Source organism: Prenolepis imparis, unplaced genomic scaffold, assembly GCF_030444845.1.
Source record: "Prenolepis imparis isolate NDT839.2.m4 unplaced genomic scaffold, iyPreImpa1.0 SCAF_12, whole genome shotgun sequence".
Taxonomy (NCBI): Eukaryota; Metazoa; Arthropoda; class Insecta; order Hymenoptera; family Formicidae; genus Prenolepis; species Prenolepis imparis.
In genome coordinates, this window is record NW_028141170.1 from 7,156,879 (window position 1) to 7,173,835 (window position 16,957).

Consider the following 16,957-nt stretch of genomic DNA (forward strand, 5'->3'; position numbering starts at 1 on the left):
CGGGGGTGATTGCGAGCCACCGACCCCTTGCGAGGGTGCATAATTTATCGCCGCGTTCCAACCACCGTAATGCAATACGTTACATGCTCGGCATGCATGTGGATTCCACGTAGGTTATCGATACTCCCTCAATGTCCGAGGGGCATAACTAACTATCTATAAATAGCGCGATCATGTATCGGCATTCATTGCCCGTTATCTCTCCCCATTTCGCCTTCTATTCAGCAACATAACAACGCGAGGAGCAATATAAAAGTATTATCGTCGCGTTACGAGGTGTATGTACCTTTTCCACGGTTATAATTTTTTTTATGTCCACACATAACTCTAGAATTTTTATTTAAATAAAAGGACCAATTTTAAAATCATCAAAGTTGCCAGATCGTGAATCGATTGAAATATAAAAAAAAATATAATCGGCGAAATCGTGTATAGGTAGGGGGGCGTATAGTTTCGAGACACGTTGCTTTTTAGAATAGAATTGGTTTTTATTGTGACTAGATTACAAACGGGGCCTTTTTACGGCGCTCAATATCGCCCAGTAGGAACGTTTACACGTAGTGAGTGAGGTGACAACCGGGAATGAAGAAACATTCTGCGTGACGTTACGGATCACCCACCGCAGAGACTGGGATATGTGATTACGACGAACATTTGTACGACATTGGGATTCATACAAAATAGCGGTCGTTTCTTACGCCTATCTTACGTGACTATGTCTCGATCTCTCTTTACGGCGATCGGCCACTCGCTATCGACTTTCGGAAGTCGATCGATTCGTGTCGTGTCATCGTCGTTTCACTCGGTCGAAATCTCGAATCTCTCCTCTCGATACATTACACAACACATTTCCCCGTTATATATAATAATTTATACAATTATCCGTGACCTCGACGCGCGGCATATAATCATTCTATACATATGTAATATTTTTGGGTTTAACTTTGGCTTTGTTTTTTTTCTCTCACAAATGTGTATGATCTATCAAATAATAAGCTACTTATAAAAATAGGATATTTTGTTGCGGTTACGTTAACGCTTCTCTAATTGCACAATCAAGGGATATACGTATAAGTTAAACGCTGTCGCTAGAACGATAAGAGTATGAAGAGGAAATTCGACGGACTTTTGAAAAATCCAATTGCACGCGTCGCGCGAGGATACTGTGAATATTATGTTTTAATAATTATTCGACGAGATATACTAATCCATATTTATAACGTACGCCTAATCGATAGAATACTCCTTGTTGCATACACTGTACAATCCGTATAATTCGCTCGCTTATACTTACAACCTACAAGATTTTTGGTATTCTGTTTAAATAATCGTTATTATCATCATTACAATGTAACAGTTTTTTTGGTATACAGTTACGCCCCGCGCATAAAGAGCCGGTATTTCTACTATACATATATCTACAGAATAATGAGTACGTGATCCGCGACGGATCTTTATTAGCGCCATTGTTTTTTTGCTTAGAAATTAACCCCCCAAATTTTCGCGTCGTGTCGAGAAACAAAAAATTATTAGAGCATACATCGTATACAATTAGCGCATATATAATTCGCGAGGAAACATAGCTTTTCTCGTTCCTTTCAATGAAATAATAATTACACGTTTATTTATTGCGACATATATACAACAGCATCGTTAATATATATAATGAATATATAATATTTGCCGAATTAAAAATATTAGAAAGGAAATCGAGGGGTTAAACGTATTTTTCATCGCGGCGGAAGTTTAATATTTGTACTCCATCAACGTTTATTTGCCTTGAAGAATATATACGAGAGTCCAATGAACTCGCCGAACTTGTAGTTTGCCGAATACGACCGACGTAGTTGATTGCTCGCGTAATACCTCGTATTTACAACGTAAGCAAATGTTCCTCGACTGTAAGTTGTGTTAACATTGTATAACCGTTGTCGCAGATACTGATACCTTACCGTTTCTCTAATTCTCAATTTTCACGAAGATCTTGAAAATGAAAATTATTAATCGCATCGATGAAATTTATAAAAAAAAAATATTTAATTCCGCGACGAAACTTGCATTATTTCCGATTCTAATCGAGCATTGATTAACATATTGAAAATGACACTGTGTCTTTATGAATTTTATAAAGACACGCGAGAGAGACATGTAAGAATTCTTCCGGTATATATTTTAATAATCGATTTCTGGCAGAGATATAAAATTCTAATAAACATAATAGAATTATAAGCATTATTTTTGCAATCGGTTTCCGAGAACATGGTCTGCGAGTCGTATTAGTTTAGGCGTCAGACATTTGACAGAACGGAACGAGATCTCGCGAGAGGATCAAGGCAACGCGCTAATAAAACGTTAATTCGATAAAATTTTACTGGCCTCAATCATCGTCCCGCGGCAAGGACAGCGTCTGCGAGCCGGATGCAATCTGCGGCGTCGTCCAACAGTCGAACAATGACGGCCAGTAGCTGGTGGCGGTGGTCGCGTGCTGCCAATATCCGGTCAGTCCGGTACCACTTCCTGTAGCCGGTCCACCTACGCCGATGCCGACCCCCACGCCGATACCACCGGCGGCGGCTGCCACCATCTGTTCCGGGTTTACCATACTACTCGCCTCGATTACACCTCGCTCGTCCACTTCTAGCTTCTGGTCCGCCGCGACTCCGTCCTCGTCGTACATGAGATAATGCGGATGCGAGGTCGTCGACGACGGCGTCGACGACAACGTTGGCGAGGCGGCAGACCTAGGCCTGGGTCACTCTTGCGATCTCAGCTGATTGTCGCTCGGCTGGCCGGACGGCGGTACCCCTTGATTGTTACCACCGCCGCCGCCGCTGAGAGAATTTGCGGAATTTGGATTCGTTACGCTGTGATGGTGGGGGCTAGAGGTAGCCCCCGCTTCGCCTCAGACTTGGGCCCTGGCGGTAGCGTTGGCGTGCGCCTCGGGACCGCCCGGGGAATGAGGATTCGTTCCAGCAGCTGTCGTTAACGCGTACTGACAGGCGCTTAGACCACCGCCGCCACCGCCGCCGACCGATGATGCTCTCGAACTGACGGGACTTATGCTACCTGCCGTGGTACCACCGGTGGTACCACCCGCGCTGAAAGTACCGCCGCCGCCGTAGCCGCTGCTGTGCTGCTTCGCTTTCATACGCAGCGAGGCGATGCTGCTCGATGTCATTACCGTGCAGGACTCGGGTGATCGATGATGCGGCGTGTAAACCGGGGGCCCGTACGGATGATGCGGCGCAGCCGGCGCTGCGTACGGACACGCAGCACCGGATGCAGCAACTGGCGAACTCGCGACACCCAGACCGGAACCCATACCGGGTAACATAGACGTGGCCGCCTGGCCGACCGACACTGACATGCCGCCCACGTGGCTGCCCGCGACCGATGTCGCCGCGGCGTTGAAGGGATTCACCGGACTGACCTGCGGATGATGATGATGATGCGACGCCGTAGGCACCACCGAGCCTAGAGTATTCATCCAGGGGAAGCTTTTGCCGCTTAACGGCGATGGCACTTTGGCCGCCCAGTTGTTGTACGTGCTATACGAACTGTAGAGGGTATCCGGATCCGGGAATGGTTGCGCGATGAAGCCGTTCAGGCTGGCCGTGCTGAAGCCAGATTTAAAGTCCGCCGCGGCCTGCGCGGCGGCGTTCATCGCGTTACGCTCTTTCTTCCGCCATTTCGCTCGCCGGTTCTTGAACCAGACCTAGAAGCAGAAAAGCGTAGCGTCGTGAAATTTAATAATTATGACATGCGATATTATATTTGAGAAATTTGACAGAGATTTAGTCCGGTGAATCTTTACTTCGAGCTTTAGAATATATTTTTTTAAATCCTGTGGTTTATTTATTCATCGTTAGATAAATCGTTTTTCGTTCGTCAGATTTCGCTGTTAACGTATATATAGCTCATATACATCAAACGGTAGAGAAGAAGGAAAGGCGTAATAACCCGTAGAGTTTCTTGCCAGAGATTTCCCGAGCGCTCGCACGCCACAGGTTATTAGTCACGAACGCAACAAAGAAAGCAACGGCGGGCGGCGATTCCGCTCCGTATAGTAGACGGTAGGCGAGTCCCGAGACAAATAGCAAGAAAACCCCGGCGAACTCCTCCATCCTGAAATATGACGGCGTTAATTCAAGGCGGCTCTTCTCTCCCGCGCTCGATACTACGGCGAACTTCGTCAGCCGTTCCACCCTCTTCCCATCCCTTCGCTCGCCCTTCAACCTCAAACCCACCTCGGAGTCCTCCGACTATGTCGTCTCTCTTTCTCGCCGTTCGTTCCCTGCTTGCCCCCAACAATTATACGGGTGGTTGCGCTCAGATACACGTCGCTCTCGCGTAACTGTAAGGCAAGGGGCGGGAAAATGCGACATACGAAGGGTCGTGGCGTAAGTATTCGATGAAGGGAGGGTCGGATAGAGCGGGCGGGAAGGTAGGTAGGAAGGAAGGAACGAAGGATGGTACTGAGGATGAAGCAATGCTGAAGGAGGTCGGGAGAATACTCCGTAAGATGGATGGCCCTACGATCACGCCGTGGAAACGCTAAGAGGCGCGACGCCGGGTCATTGAAAGTAGGGGCGGAAGACTAGCTAATGAAGAATAATGTCCTTTCCTCTCGACGATTATTCCCGGAATGTCGCGTAACAGCCCGAATTTGTTAGTAGTCTCGATTACGTAACTGGAATAATTTTATGAAATGCGGGTAGAGGGACGCATCAAAAATTCATTGAGATTTTAATGTAAAAAATCTCATTCGCTGATTTATGCTCGCTTTAGTTTATATCGCTCTTTTTAATTGTCAAGAGAAGTTATTCTTATTATAATTATCCTTATTGTAATATCGTATTTGTGTGTCGATACTAACGCGCACACAATATATCAGTTATTGCAATATAAATTTATTATTATTTTTATTACTTTCATGCTATGAAATCTTTATTTTTGATCTGAACTCGCGAAAGGTTTATACGTATAGACGTGTATCTTTTTTTTCACGTCGATAAGCCACACGAGGAACATCATTGAATTTTACGAAGCGGCCCCGGTAGCCGCGAGACGCCATGGGCGACGACGGTAAGCCAGGAGGGAGTAAACTCGATAGGACAGAGAATGGTACGGCGGGCGAAAGATGCCGCGACTCGAGAATCAATAAACTCTCTCGCAAAGGCGCACCCGTGTACATACACACAAGAGAGAGGTGCCGCGCCCATAAAGTTTAACAGCGCCACGGAATCTCGACTAACACCACGTGGAACCGTCAGGAGAATCGTAATGCCTCTGATTCATAAGATCGTAAATTTGACGAATGTATGCTCAAATCCCGGAGCGGAGACTATCGCTTGACCGACTAGATTCCACCTATTGACCGAATGATCTTTCCGAATCGCGCGAAAGGAATCGTGATTGCGACATAAATATGTCAATATATTATTGCGGGTATTATATCCCGATATAATAATTCAAAATATAATTAATTAATACATCATATTAATCTCATCAGCTATTTTCAATCAAATTGAGCTGTGATATATAAAATCTGTTTACGATATGTTTTCTCGTAAAACTGCGCGTTTGTCGTAATTTTTTTTCTACTAAGCTAAAAAAGTGGCGCGATTAAAATACATCTATCTGTCATAAGAATCTGCATTTCTTTTGACGATTAATCGAAATCACGGAAGCGGCGCGTCCAATCGATTTCTCGACAGCGTCGAAAAATGTCAAAGTACCGCGGTTCAGTATAGAGAGAGATGCGATAAATCGAATCCGCTGTTTCCCGCCTGGCAACCGGCTCGGAGAACAATGGCCCCGTCACGTCATTCAGGCAATAAAACCTCATCAAATCACGACCCCTCGCCACCGTGTAAGCCTCTCGCTCGTTCCCGCTCGCTCGCGCGCTCGGCTCAATCTACGAAAGCTTATATAAATGTAATGAGACCGTGACCGGGGGTGCCTCATCAATCACACCCCCTACGGGCCCCTCCTGTCCCGTTCCATTGGCGGCGTCGCTCTTCTCTACGGTCGTCTTCCGCGCCGCACATACGTTTACGTGCTACATAGACACCCTTGAACACCGGCCCGTCCGTGGTAATCCCGTGACTTAACATCGGGCTCCGGGCTCTCCGAGTAACCGCGATTTGTTCCATTGCGCTCAGAAGTTGCGCGCCACGCCGTGCCGTTAGTTCCTCGGTCAAGAGAGTCTTATAGCCGGAGCCTTACTTGGAGCCCAGCTCTCTCAAGTAAGACCTATTTAAACGGAACGGTTTTCGAAGGATATCTTATCGAGTCGGAGCATTATTTTATGGCGTTTTTATTTATACTTTGTTTACGTGTGACGCTATTTATAATTATTTTAGCAACGAAATATAATTAAGATTTTGATAAATGCTTATTATTTTATTAAAAAGTACTATTTGTGCCGATAAAATTGATTTGGAAATGGCTGGTTTGTATCATCTACTAATGGAAACTTATAGTTTCAAGATATAGATGCATTTCAGGCACTATTAACACACATTATTTTAATTTCATATTCTATAATGCACCACTGTATTTACTGCACACTGACTGCAGTATAACTTGAAAATTTGTTTAGTTTCCTTAAGTTCTGAAACATATATATACGTATATATATATATATATATATATATAAATATAAATATATATATATAAATATATATATACATATATATTACATATATGTATGTAAAAGGAAGTCTATGCTGGATTTAATTAATTACTAGTTTATTCAGGAAAGGCTATATATTTTACAAAACTCAAAACCGTCGAAAAGCATTATGTAATATAAAAAAAGCAATAAATGTAATATAATATGATGTAATACATATGTAATTTATTTCATCTTGAATTTCTCAGATTACAGTAATCTTATCACAAACGTATTATAACCTTGCGGAAGAGTTCTATAACCAAGAAAAATTCTTAACTTTTAAAACCTGCTTATATATACACCACCTCTTAAAGCTTAAAGCATGAATATCTTAATAGAATAAAAAGTTATTATCTTAATTCCTTTTCATTATATTATTCAAGTTTTGTAAATTAATAATTTTTTTAGCTATAGAACTTTCGCAAAATTATAATACATTTGTGATAAGATTAGTGTAATCAGAGAAATTCAAGACGAAATAAATATTATATTTATTATTTTTTAATATTACGTATTGCTTTTCGACGGTTTCGAGTTGTAAAATATGTAGTCTTTCCGGAATAAACCAGTAATCGATTAAGCCCACTATAGACTTCCTTTTACATCACGTAGATTCGATATAACAAATAAATAAAAGCGAAATCAAACATTTCGTATGAAAAGACCGATACTTTTTATTTCGATAAACTAGCTTGTATTTTAGAACGATGATTATGACGAATATCGATTGTCGGATAAACAAATTATAATATTTGCGAAATCTAAAGACATACATCATAGATTTACGTTGATTGCGTTGAAATCTCATCGATGATTAATTATTATTATAAATGCAAATGATAAGAATCTGAAAATGACACATTTCAAAAATCAAAAGTTTCTTTCACTCTATATTGATTGGAATGCAAACTAAAAAAATTTTGAAGTATCTTTGCGGCGTGTAAACAACAAAATATATAAATATCTCGAACGTGGCGTGAGAAATCGTAGTTTCTTTACGTTTTTGTGCGTCTAAATTAACGATCTCGCCCATTCCGTGCGAAATGTTCGCGTGAGTTCGTGCGAATTCGCGTAGCTCGCAAGATGAAGGGGGTTAAAGGGAGAGAAGAGCCGAAGGACGAGCCAAAGGAGGAAGCCGCGGGTGGCGGTAGAAGGGAGAGCAACCTGACATTCGTAGGGTGGAGATAGTGATGGTGGTCGCATCGGAGGGGAAACTCGAGAGGGAGTCTGAGGGAAGGTTAGTCGTGGGTGTAGGAGAGACAGAAAGCGAGGGAGAACGGGAGAAAGAGAGATGCATGGAACGAGGAAACGGAAGTGGAGGTGGAGGAGGATAATATTGATCCCCTCGTAGCCCCGCCCCTCCTCGCCCAGCCGACGCCATCATTATATTATCCACCATCCCTCCGTCTCCGTTTCCCGACGTATGCGCACCTACGACCTCTTGAAACTCGCGAAACTGTCCTGGCGCGCATGTTGTCCTATGTTCCCGAAGAGGGAAAAGGAAGAAATATGTGAAGGCTATCCTTACGTACGTCTTCTGTGTTCCTAGACCGCGATTCCCTTCGTCTTCGCCACTTTCTTAACTTTTCTCCGCTATCCTTTTTGCTACTCTTACGTCTTTTCGCATCGGGGAGAAAGGAAATGAGAAGTTGGCTCGAAGAAGAGCGTTGCCCTGGCCACGGAGAATTCGCGGCAGGTTACCCGAAAATCTTGCGAGGATCACCACGCGCATGCGAGAGAGAGAGAGAGAGAGAGAGAGAAAGAAACAGAGAAGCGCCACTTCATTAAAAATAAATTCCGTAAAGGAGCCGACGGATATCCGGGGGCTTCGCGAGGATTTGACGCCGCAGACTCGCTTCTTTATTCTCTCTCGCTCTATCTCGTACCTTAGTTTCGCGTTCGTTGTTCTTTTCCCTGTACATACACTCGCCTATCCATAATTCGGTGCACCTCTCTCATTTGTCTCGTGAACTCCAATGTTTCTCTATTTTTTTTATTTTTATTGTACTGTGAGTTAGTTGTGCACTATTTAATTTTTTTTTATTCTCACAATCAGTAGAATTTCCTAGGAATTTTCGGATTTTCACATTATTGCTCTTACAATAAACAATAATTGAACATCTTTATCTTATAGACAATTAATTCTAATTATTGCTAAAGAAATAAGAAATTTATAGTTGGATAAAAATGCACATTAAAAAAATGTCTTGTATAATCACATATTAATATAAAATTCAGAAATAGATATTATATGATTTTTAATGTTTTAACGCGTGTCAATATCATTACGTTCTCATAAATCCTCGTTTCTTTATCTTCTGTTTTCAAAATTTAATAATTCGTATATGTCATATCTCGTGCCGATCGACATTATATTGGATATGCATTATTATTAGCATTATCTTTCTCATTCAAACAGCTTTTATTCCGTCACTTTATCTGTCTGTCATCGCGTTGTTTCGTATTATATTATAAAAATCATCATCATTATCATCATTGCGAAAAATGCAAATAATTGTCGCGTCGAACAAACAGATGCATCGGTAGTTTCGCGTCAAAAGTGGGGTCGCGACGCCACTTCGTTAAAAGTAAATTCCGTGAAGTATACCGCCGGATATCCGGGGCTTCGCGGGGATTTGACGGTGGCGCGAAGGTGGAAACCTTTGTCTGTCGGGAATAAGCGGTTCACCACTCGTAACTTTGAACTACTCCTACATCTCTTTGCGAAAGCTCTCGCGACATCGTCCGCGATTTATAACAACATCCGCTTTCCCGCCTCCGCGTGTGTGTGTATTCCATCTCTCTGGAATAGAGGAGGGTTCATCGCGCGACTGATTTCCGCATCGATATTCTCGACTCTACCCCGTCATTTGTTCACGAACGATTAATCCCGCTCTCATAGTTGTGCGAGACAACATCCCGGTAATTTTTAAGTGTTCCATTTTGCGGAGAAAATAAATACGTTCGATGTACGAAGAGAGAAGGCAGCTGCTCGCTTACCAGGGCCATCATGGCCGCCAGGAAAATTCTCCTTTCTCTCCTCTCTCTTCTCGTCTTTTTTCTCGCTTCTTCCCCATAGCACGTCTCTCTCTCTCTCTCTCTCTTTCTATCCTAGCTTTGACCCTTTTTTTCCTCTCGTTGTGAACAGTTCTCTCTTTCTCTTTCTTTTTACCGCCTCTACGTGTACCCTCATACGTGCGCGTTCGCTTCCTCGAACACGAAATAGACTCTTCGTCTTCTGGTCGTTCCTCCCTCTCTCTCTTCATCCTCTCCGTACTTCCTCCCTTACTCTCCACACTTGGTCGCAGTCTCGGGTTCCAACAGTAGCGTCTCCATAAATCTCGCTATAACGTCGAGATGGATCAGCGAGAATGGCCACGTCCGACATGGGGGAAACGGGACACGGCTGCGTTTGTATCGTCGCATATACGTTGCCCCGTGCATACGTGGTGTATGTATATACGTTCGGGGATGGGATAAGTACGGATGCGGCTCAGGTCGGTGAACACGTAATGGGCGAACCATCGGCCATCGAGAGTGGATATGAAGAAAATTCGTCACGTCTGTGACAACGCCGAATCCCGCTTACGCGTATATCAACAACTTGGAATAAGAATAATCGGACGTTGTTTCGCGCTTTCTCTGAAGAGAAAGAAAATACGAGCTTCGATGGGGGGGTATATTTTCTTTTTTCTAATATATGATATTATAGCATTTTCTAATTTCTACTCGATATTTAAAATATCGATTAAATATTGATGCTACAAGTATGAGATTTTCAAGAAAGAAGTATAATAAAAGTAAACACGATTTTTATATAAACGTGAGAGAAAAAAGGAATCTGTGAGGATTGAGAGTTCAAAATTGAGAGCTTAAAGTTGAGACCCGAGAAGTTATGTATGTACAAAGTCACGTCCAATCTCGTATTTGAACTCTCTGTGTCTCATATTTGTGTTTTATCGTGCATCTTATAGTATTCATGCAAATCGGAAGGATACGGCCGACGGAAATCGTTGCGAAAGGGCGGTGCTGAACGATACAAACGGCGATACGAGCCGGCGCGTACGACGCGAAATGGGAAGCTGGGCTTTCTCTTTCTCTCTTTCGCACATGGCGAGAGTAGTTTTATGGATTTTTTTTATCGTTGTGCTGGTGGACCGTAACAGCTGCAGCCGGTGGGATTCGGATATTCAATGTCGGCGTACCTGTATGGATATTAAATTAACACCCGTAAGCCGCGAGTATTAACAACTTTGCAAAAGATTATACGAGATTATGAGCTCAAGCGGAACACGTGATTTTTAATGCCGCCGTCCTGCTAACTCTCTCTCTCGCGAGTCTTCTCCATTTCTTTGTAATTTATAAATAGTTACGGCTCATTGCCCGCGTTCATTGCCGCGATTCGTTTCCAGTTAAATACACTTTTTTCCGTTCCTCCTTTCTTTTTTTTTTTTTTTTTTTTTATTTATTTTACTGCATCGAATTCCGTCAGGCAGCGATTCTTCCGCGATATCGACGCAAGAGCAGTGTCCGTGTAAATTTATCGCAAAGAGTTTTAGGTGTATTTCAGGATCATGTAGTTTATTTTTCCCTACTTTTCTTTATTTATTCGATTAAGACTTGTTGCACACAGGAAATATCAGAATAGATGCATCAGTAAATGCCAACTTGAAAAATATTTTACATAGTTCAATCTTTTCATGAATATTATTATACATATAATTTTTTAAATACTATATATTATCTTATTGTCTTATATGTATATGTGCCTTTTATATATATATATTAATTAAAATTCAAATTGTTGGAATTCCGTTAACTTTATATGTGTATGTGTGTGCAAAGATGAATTATTTAAAATATTGTATTTTTTAAATATGTCATTATTTTATATTATAGTACGTAAAAACGCACTGCTATTTATTCATTGATGCATCTATCGTACATAATTCTTGAATGAATTTGTTTCCTTGTGCTTTTGCATATCGCTGCAATATTTGTAAACAAGTATGCTAGCAATGATTTTATTTTGCGACGTACATTTTCTCATTTTGGACGCAACCTCTGCGAATCGAGATCACTGACCATTAAAACCTTGAAAACATTTCTTATCGCGATAAACAATCAATTCCGGAAGAATGATTAATCAATTTCAAAAGATTATCCAAAAATCTATATAATATTTCTGACTTTGACCGCGATTGCGAGATATAAATATCGAGATATCAGACACATAATATCACAAGGAAAAATGGATATATATATTTGAGACTTTTTTAATATTGTTTTTCTTAATAAAATTTTCACATATCAAATAATGAAATATATAATTAACCACTATTCTTAATAGCATTATCTTTCCAAATTTATCTACAATTACTATGAAGATAATTTAATATTTTATAATATTCGAAAATGATAGTATTAAATCTTGAAAACTTTGAAAGAGAATTCCAACACGCTTTGCGATGGAATTGCGCAGAACGCATTGCAATGTTCTGTATCAAAAATACAATACCCGATGGAAGATTAACTGCCGCCGATTCGAATCCTGACTCGCCTGTAGAGTACGCGCGCTCTTTGCCATTTTTCATCTCGTTCAACGTGATATTAACTTGAAAACGGCCGCTCTCGGACATTACCGTAAAGCCGATCATATCTCCGCTTCGAACCTGCTCTAAAGCCAAAGCTAGGGCGAAAGGGAGTCTTTTTGCGGGATAAAAACTTATGATGCCTAACGTTGAATTGAATTTAACCATATCAATTTGTTATATATACGTATGATGATGAACATGTTTATCATCTATGAATAAATACTAGATATTTAAAGAGCCTTCGTATAACGTATTTGTATTCAACATATTTTCACATCGCACATTCTAAGGTTTTTTAAAAATATATTTATTAATTTTATTGAGACTAATTTGTATAGGACGTTTGAATATGTACGAGATTGTCTGCCATCACTTGTTATGTGAGAGCTATTATAAGATCGTTCATTATAAGAGTGTTGTCATCTATTCATTATGTCAGTCCTAGTACTGATAGCGCTGGTGTTCATTATACGAGCTTTACTTTTACTACATAATCATTTTATAAAGATTATTGCGACGATACACTCATAATATCACTATTATTTTTTCCTCGCTATAATCATTACTTCGTTTCTTTCGAAAGCTCAAGATAGCCGGTGCGGCGCGTTTTTCGCGTTTACCAAAACTTACGAGTTCGAGGTCCAAATCAGCCAGACAGTAACCGCCAGGGGTTCGACGTTAAACCCGCGTAACGCGTAAAGCGTATATATACCGTGCAAAGCGTATATATACGAGATACGTCGCGATGCAAATCGGTCCGCGCGACGCAAACGAAATACGGCGACGAGCGATGCGATGCGTCGCGTTGCATCGCGATGCAACGGAGTTTGTGCATCGGCGGAATGCAGCCGAGCGTAAACGCGCGCGGCGCAGCCAAAGGTAATAATTGATATATAGCGATAGCATTGGCCGCTGACAGCCGCTAACCCGGCCGAATACGGATGACACTCGGTAATCCTCACTCTCATACCGGTTAGTGTCCACCTATATTCCGCGGCGTCCCATTTCCCATTCCCATAGCGTGTAAGCTCGATTCCTCTTCCTCCTCCTTCTCTTCTCTCTCCCTTTCTCTCTCTCTCTCTCTCTCGTTCTATTTCTCTCTCTTTCTCTCTATTCGCGCAACCCCCTGGACCAGGCCGTGGTATACAGACACTGGATATGTGTCGGTCGCGCCGCAATCAGGGGTTCGGGAGAGGTGGATGATTGCGCGAGAGAGAAAGAGAGAGACAGAATGAAAATTGGACAGAGATGGGAAAAGAGAGCGAGAGAAAGAGATAGAGAGATAGAAGAGAGAGACCTAGAGAATAGAGAAAGAAAGAGAGACTACCAGTGGAAGCTGGAGCGCAAAGCGACTCTCTCGTGCACCAGGCAGAGCGCCGCCACGAGGTGTGCGGTGCAACCATACTAATCCGCCGATGGATTTATGGTCTTAATCACCGGCGGATTATCTCGGACAGCCGCGCTCTGCTGCCACCAACCGAAACATACGCCTGCCTCTTTGCAGATAACTGTACCCAGCTTTGCGCACGCTCGATCTCTCTCTCTCTCTCTCTCTCTCTCTCTCTCTCTCTCTCTCTCTCTCTCTCTCTCTCTCTCTCTTTCTCTCTCTCTCCTCTCTTTCTCTCATTTTGCCTCTCTCGACCTGTTTCTCTCGTCGACTCTTTGGTATCTCTTCTTCCATTCTTTTCTCCAATATGACGTTTCCGGACCTTTAATCCGATATCAGGGATTTCTCTATGACGTTACGCTAGTCTGTGAAAATAAGCCGGAGAACCGAAATGACGACGCACGTCTCTAGTTTTTCTCAATGAGATCGTTCGTCTTTAAAAGTAGCACGTAATAATTCACATTGTGACCGAGAGAGCAAAGTCATAAAATTAAAACTAGAAAACTCTGAAATTTCTTTCGTATACCGAGTTAATAATTTAGATCTCCTAAAACATTACGATCCTGCTTGCACAGAGAGAACGCGATAATATATATTTCCCTAAAGATTTATAAAAGATATATTTTATTTCTTATCAGACGAAAATCTCCGCAATGAAATTTAAATGTAGACGCGAATTCTTTCGACAAGTATTTGAGCTCTATTACGATTTCCATATTAACGACCAAGGTCGGAATGAAATTCCAAGCTAGCTGGGCGATCGCGTAGCAAGACAGGTTCCTCGAGGTAAGGTGCGCGCAAAGAGAGGTTTAGAGTGAGGAATGTCTCTCCATAACGGCGATACAGTTTGCGAATGAGCAACAGCGGCAGTCGACAGGACATCGCGACGGCCGGGGGATCTGCAGCGTTTTGGTACATGGCGTATAGCACCGTGGCGGGAACACCGTACTACGCTGTGTGTGGTTCTATAAATCCACCGGGGCTTACTGGCGCAAAGCTTCCCCTGCGGCCTGCGCGGCACCTCTCACCTCTTTCCCTGCGTGTGACCTATCTGACCCGTTCTCTCTTCCGCCCTCCGTGTCCATTCCCCGGTCTTCCTCACCCTTTCGTGCCGTGTGTTCACGCACACTTCGTTCACGCTTTGCCGTCTCTCGCGATGCCGACCGTTTCGTCTCGACGAAAACGCAAGCAGGCCGCCGGGATTTCAAGGAGCTCTGTTCTGGCCGCTTGCTTGATCCGCTTCGAAGTCTCTCGGACTTAAACCGCGCGCGATCCGTCGTTTGTTCGCGAATCAAGTCGCGGGGACGGCGAGAGGATTTATAAAGCGCTTTCGGATTTGCGAACTTTCTAACGGTTTAGTTTCTTCGACGTGAGCCGCCACTTTTCGTCGCGGGGAGAGAGAGAGAGAGAGAGAGAGAGAGAGAGAGAGAGAGAGAGAGAGAGAGAGAGAGAGAGAGAGAGTGAGAGAGAAGCGCCTTCCTTTAGCAACTTTAGAAGTACTCTCTCGGAGAAACATTATTACCGCTTGTCGTGTTCCGCATTACAGTGATATAAAATAGTTTTGAATTATCAACGCATTTGTATACGAGATTTCAATTTCTCATAGAAAATTCTTATTGTTAGCTTAGTTAAGAGTAGATTTCGTTATGGATAGTGAATCTTTTTTAGCAACATTATTATGTAAAACAATACATTAATTTATGCTAAAGATTTATTTTTGTCTCTAACTTAATTATTATTTTTCAATATAAATTTATATAGAATAGAAATTGTGTGTTAAGAAAAATTATCATTGCGAATAGAGAAGCTTTAATTAATTAGCTAATAATGTTTAAAATTTTATCATCATCTTTATCTTGTAAAATTCGTTTGTAAAGTTCACGAATGCAAGATACAAAAATATCCGCAGTCAGCAGATTGTTGTCTTTGTAATAGATATTTCAACGCTTCAATGCAACCATTGTGTGCATCTGTTACTGCTTTGTTACCAACTCAAATTTTTGGGTATCGTTCTCATGTAACTGTTATACTTCTCGTTTCCCAAGATAATTCCTGAGAAGACAATTCAGAAAATTACTAATGTTTCACAAAACGGACACTTAACACGAGTGTTCGATCGAGAGTTAACATTGATCTGCTAAACGAATAATTAAAATGAATTAAAATCAAATATATTAATTTTTAATATAATTTAGAAAAAATTCATATATTCCTTTTTTATTATTTTATTAACAAACTTAAATGATTCTCGAACAAGTTCTTAAATAAATCTTTGAGGCAAATCTATTTAGTCCCTGTTTCTGAATCATCTTCTTTCACGGAAAGTCATCTCGGGTAATTAAAGTATTTGTAACACCTTAGCGAGAAAATTTAAGCTTTACAATATAAATCGTAATAAATCTTACCCTGACGCGAGCTTCCGTAAGGTTCGTACAGCAGGCTATCTCCTCCCTGGTCGACATGTCCGGATATCGGTTCCTCATAAATGTCATCTCCAAATTCTGTAGCTGATGCTGCGTAAAGTGCGTTCTCTGTCGCCTTTGTCGTTTGTTCTTCTTACCGTCCTTGTCATCGGTATCGTTGACTCCGACCACTCCAGGAGAAACGACACCGCCTGCACCCAACTCGTGTTTCACTTCTGGTGGTGTTCGTACACCTGAAAAGTGTTAAGGTATCATATCCTCGACGAAACCGCTAATAATATTTCAATCATAGGACCGATCGTAAATTAAGATTTTTCTCGAAGAATAACTTATATAATCCGTGGAAATAATAATAAACAAATTTCACAGTTTAATTGTATATTTATATAGTATATTTATTTAAATTTAAACAGAAAAAAATTTCGCAATATCAAAAAAGAATTGACTCATTTTTCACAATACATATTTAAAAGTGATATAGTTAGAAGAAGATACTTCTAATTATTATTAAATATTTATTATTTATTAAATAGAATCTTGAATTATATTTCTTCACAGGCAAAATATATATTGTAAAATATATTGATTAATCCAGTGTAATTTAATTGTCATTGGATTTCAAATAATATCATGTTCCTAAGAGTGTCATTTTTTATTATATATTTGATCCATCAGATAGGCCAATTAAAATTAACTTATTTATGCGTCGTGTCGTCACTAAAATATGACGGACTCAAGTGAGAAGCACATGCAGAAACTGACGTTTTTACCGGTATTACAACGAATGAAGTGAGATCCGTGGCGCGAAGGTTTGTTGTTAACCGGGAATGTAAGACTCCGGGAGATATTTCAATTTGCGGGGATTTGGGGCGCG

At 41.4% G+C, this 16,957-nt stretch overlaps 2 protein-coding genes across 3 annotated transcripts in view; both read right to left on the reverse strand.

The window, feature by feature from the left end:
- Nucleotides 1-467: 467 nt before the first annotated feature.
- LOC145943914 (uncharacterized) lies at nucleotides 468-2,678 on the reverse strand. The gene has a single exon (XM_083051837.1). The coding sequence runs from the start codon at nucleotides 2,675-2,677 to the stop codon at nucleotides 2,378-2,380; it is 300 nt and encodes a 99-aa protein (XP_082907963.1). The 5' UTR covers nucleotide 2,678; the 3' UTR covers nucleotides 468-2,377.
- Nucleotides 2,679-2,902: 224 nt separating this feature from the next.
- The window catches only part of Ptx1 (pituitary homeobox homolog Ptx1), a 31,504-nt gene continuing 17,449 nt past the window's right edge, over nucleotides 2,903-16,957 (reverse strand). For both annotated transcript variants that reach the window (XM_083051826.1, XM_083051827.1), the window contains exons 3-4: nucleotides 16,066-16,316; nucleotides 2,903-3,715 (exon numbers count right to left, since the gene is read on the reverse strand). In XM_083051826.1, the coding sequence (XP_082907952.1) occupies nucleotides 2,903-3,715; nucleotides 16,066-16,316 (1,064 nt within the window). The remainder of the gene's footprint in view (nucleotides 3,716-16,065; nucleotides 16,317-16,957) is intronic.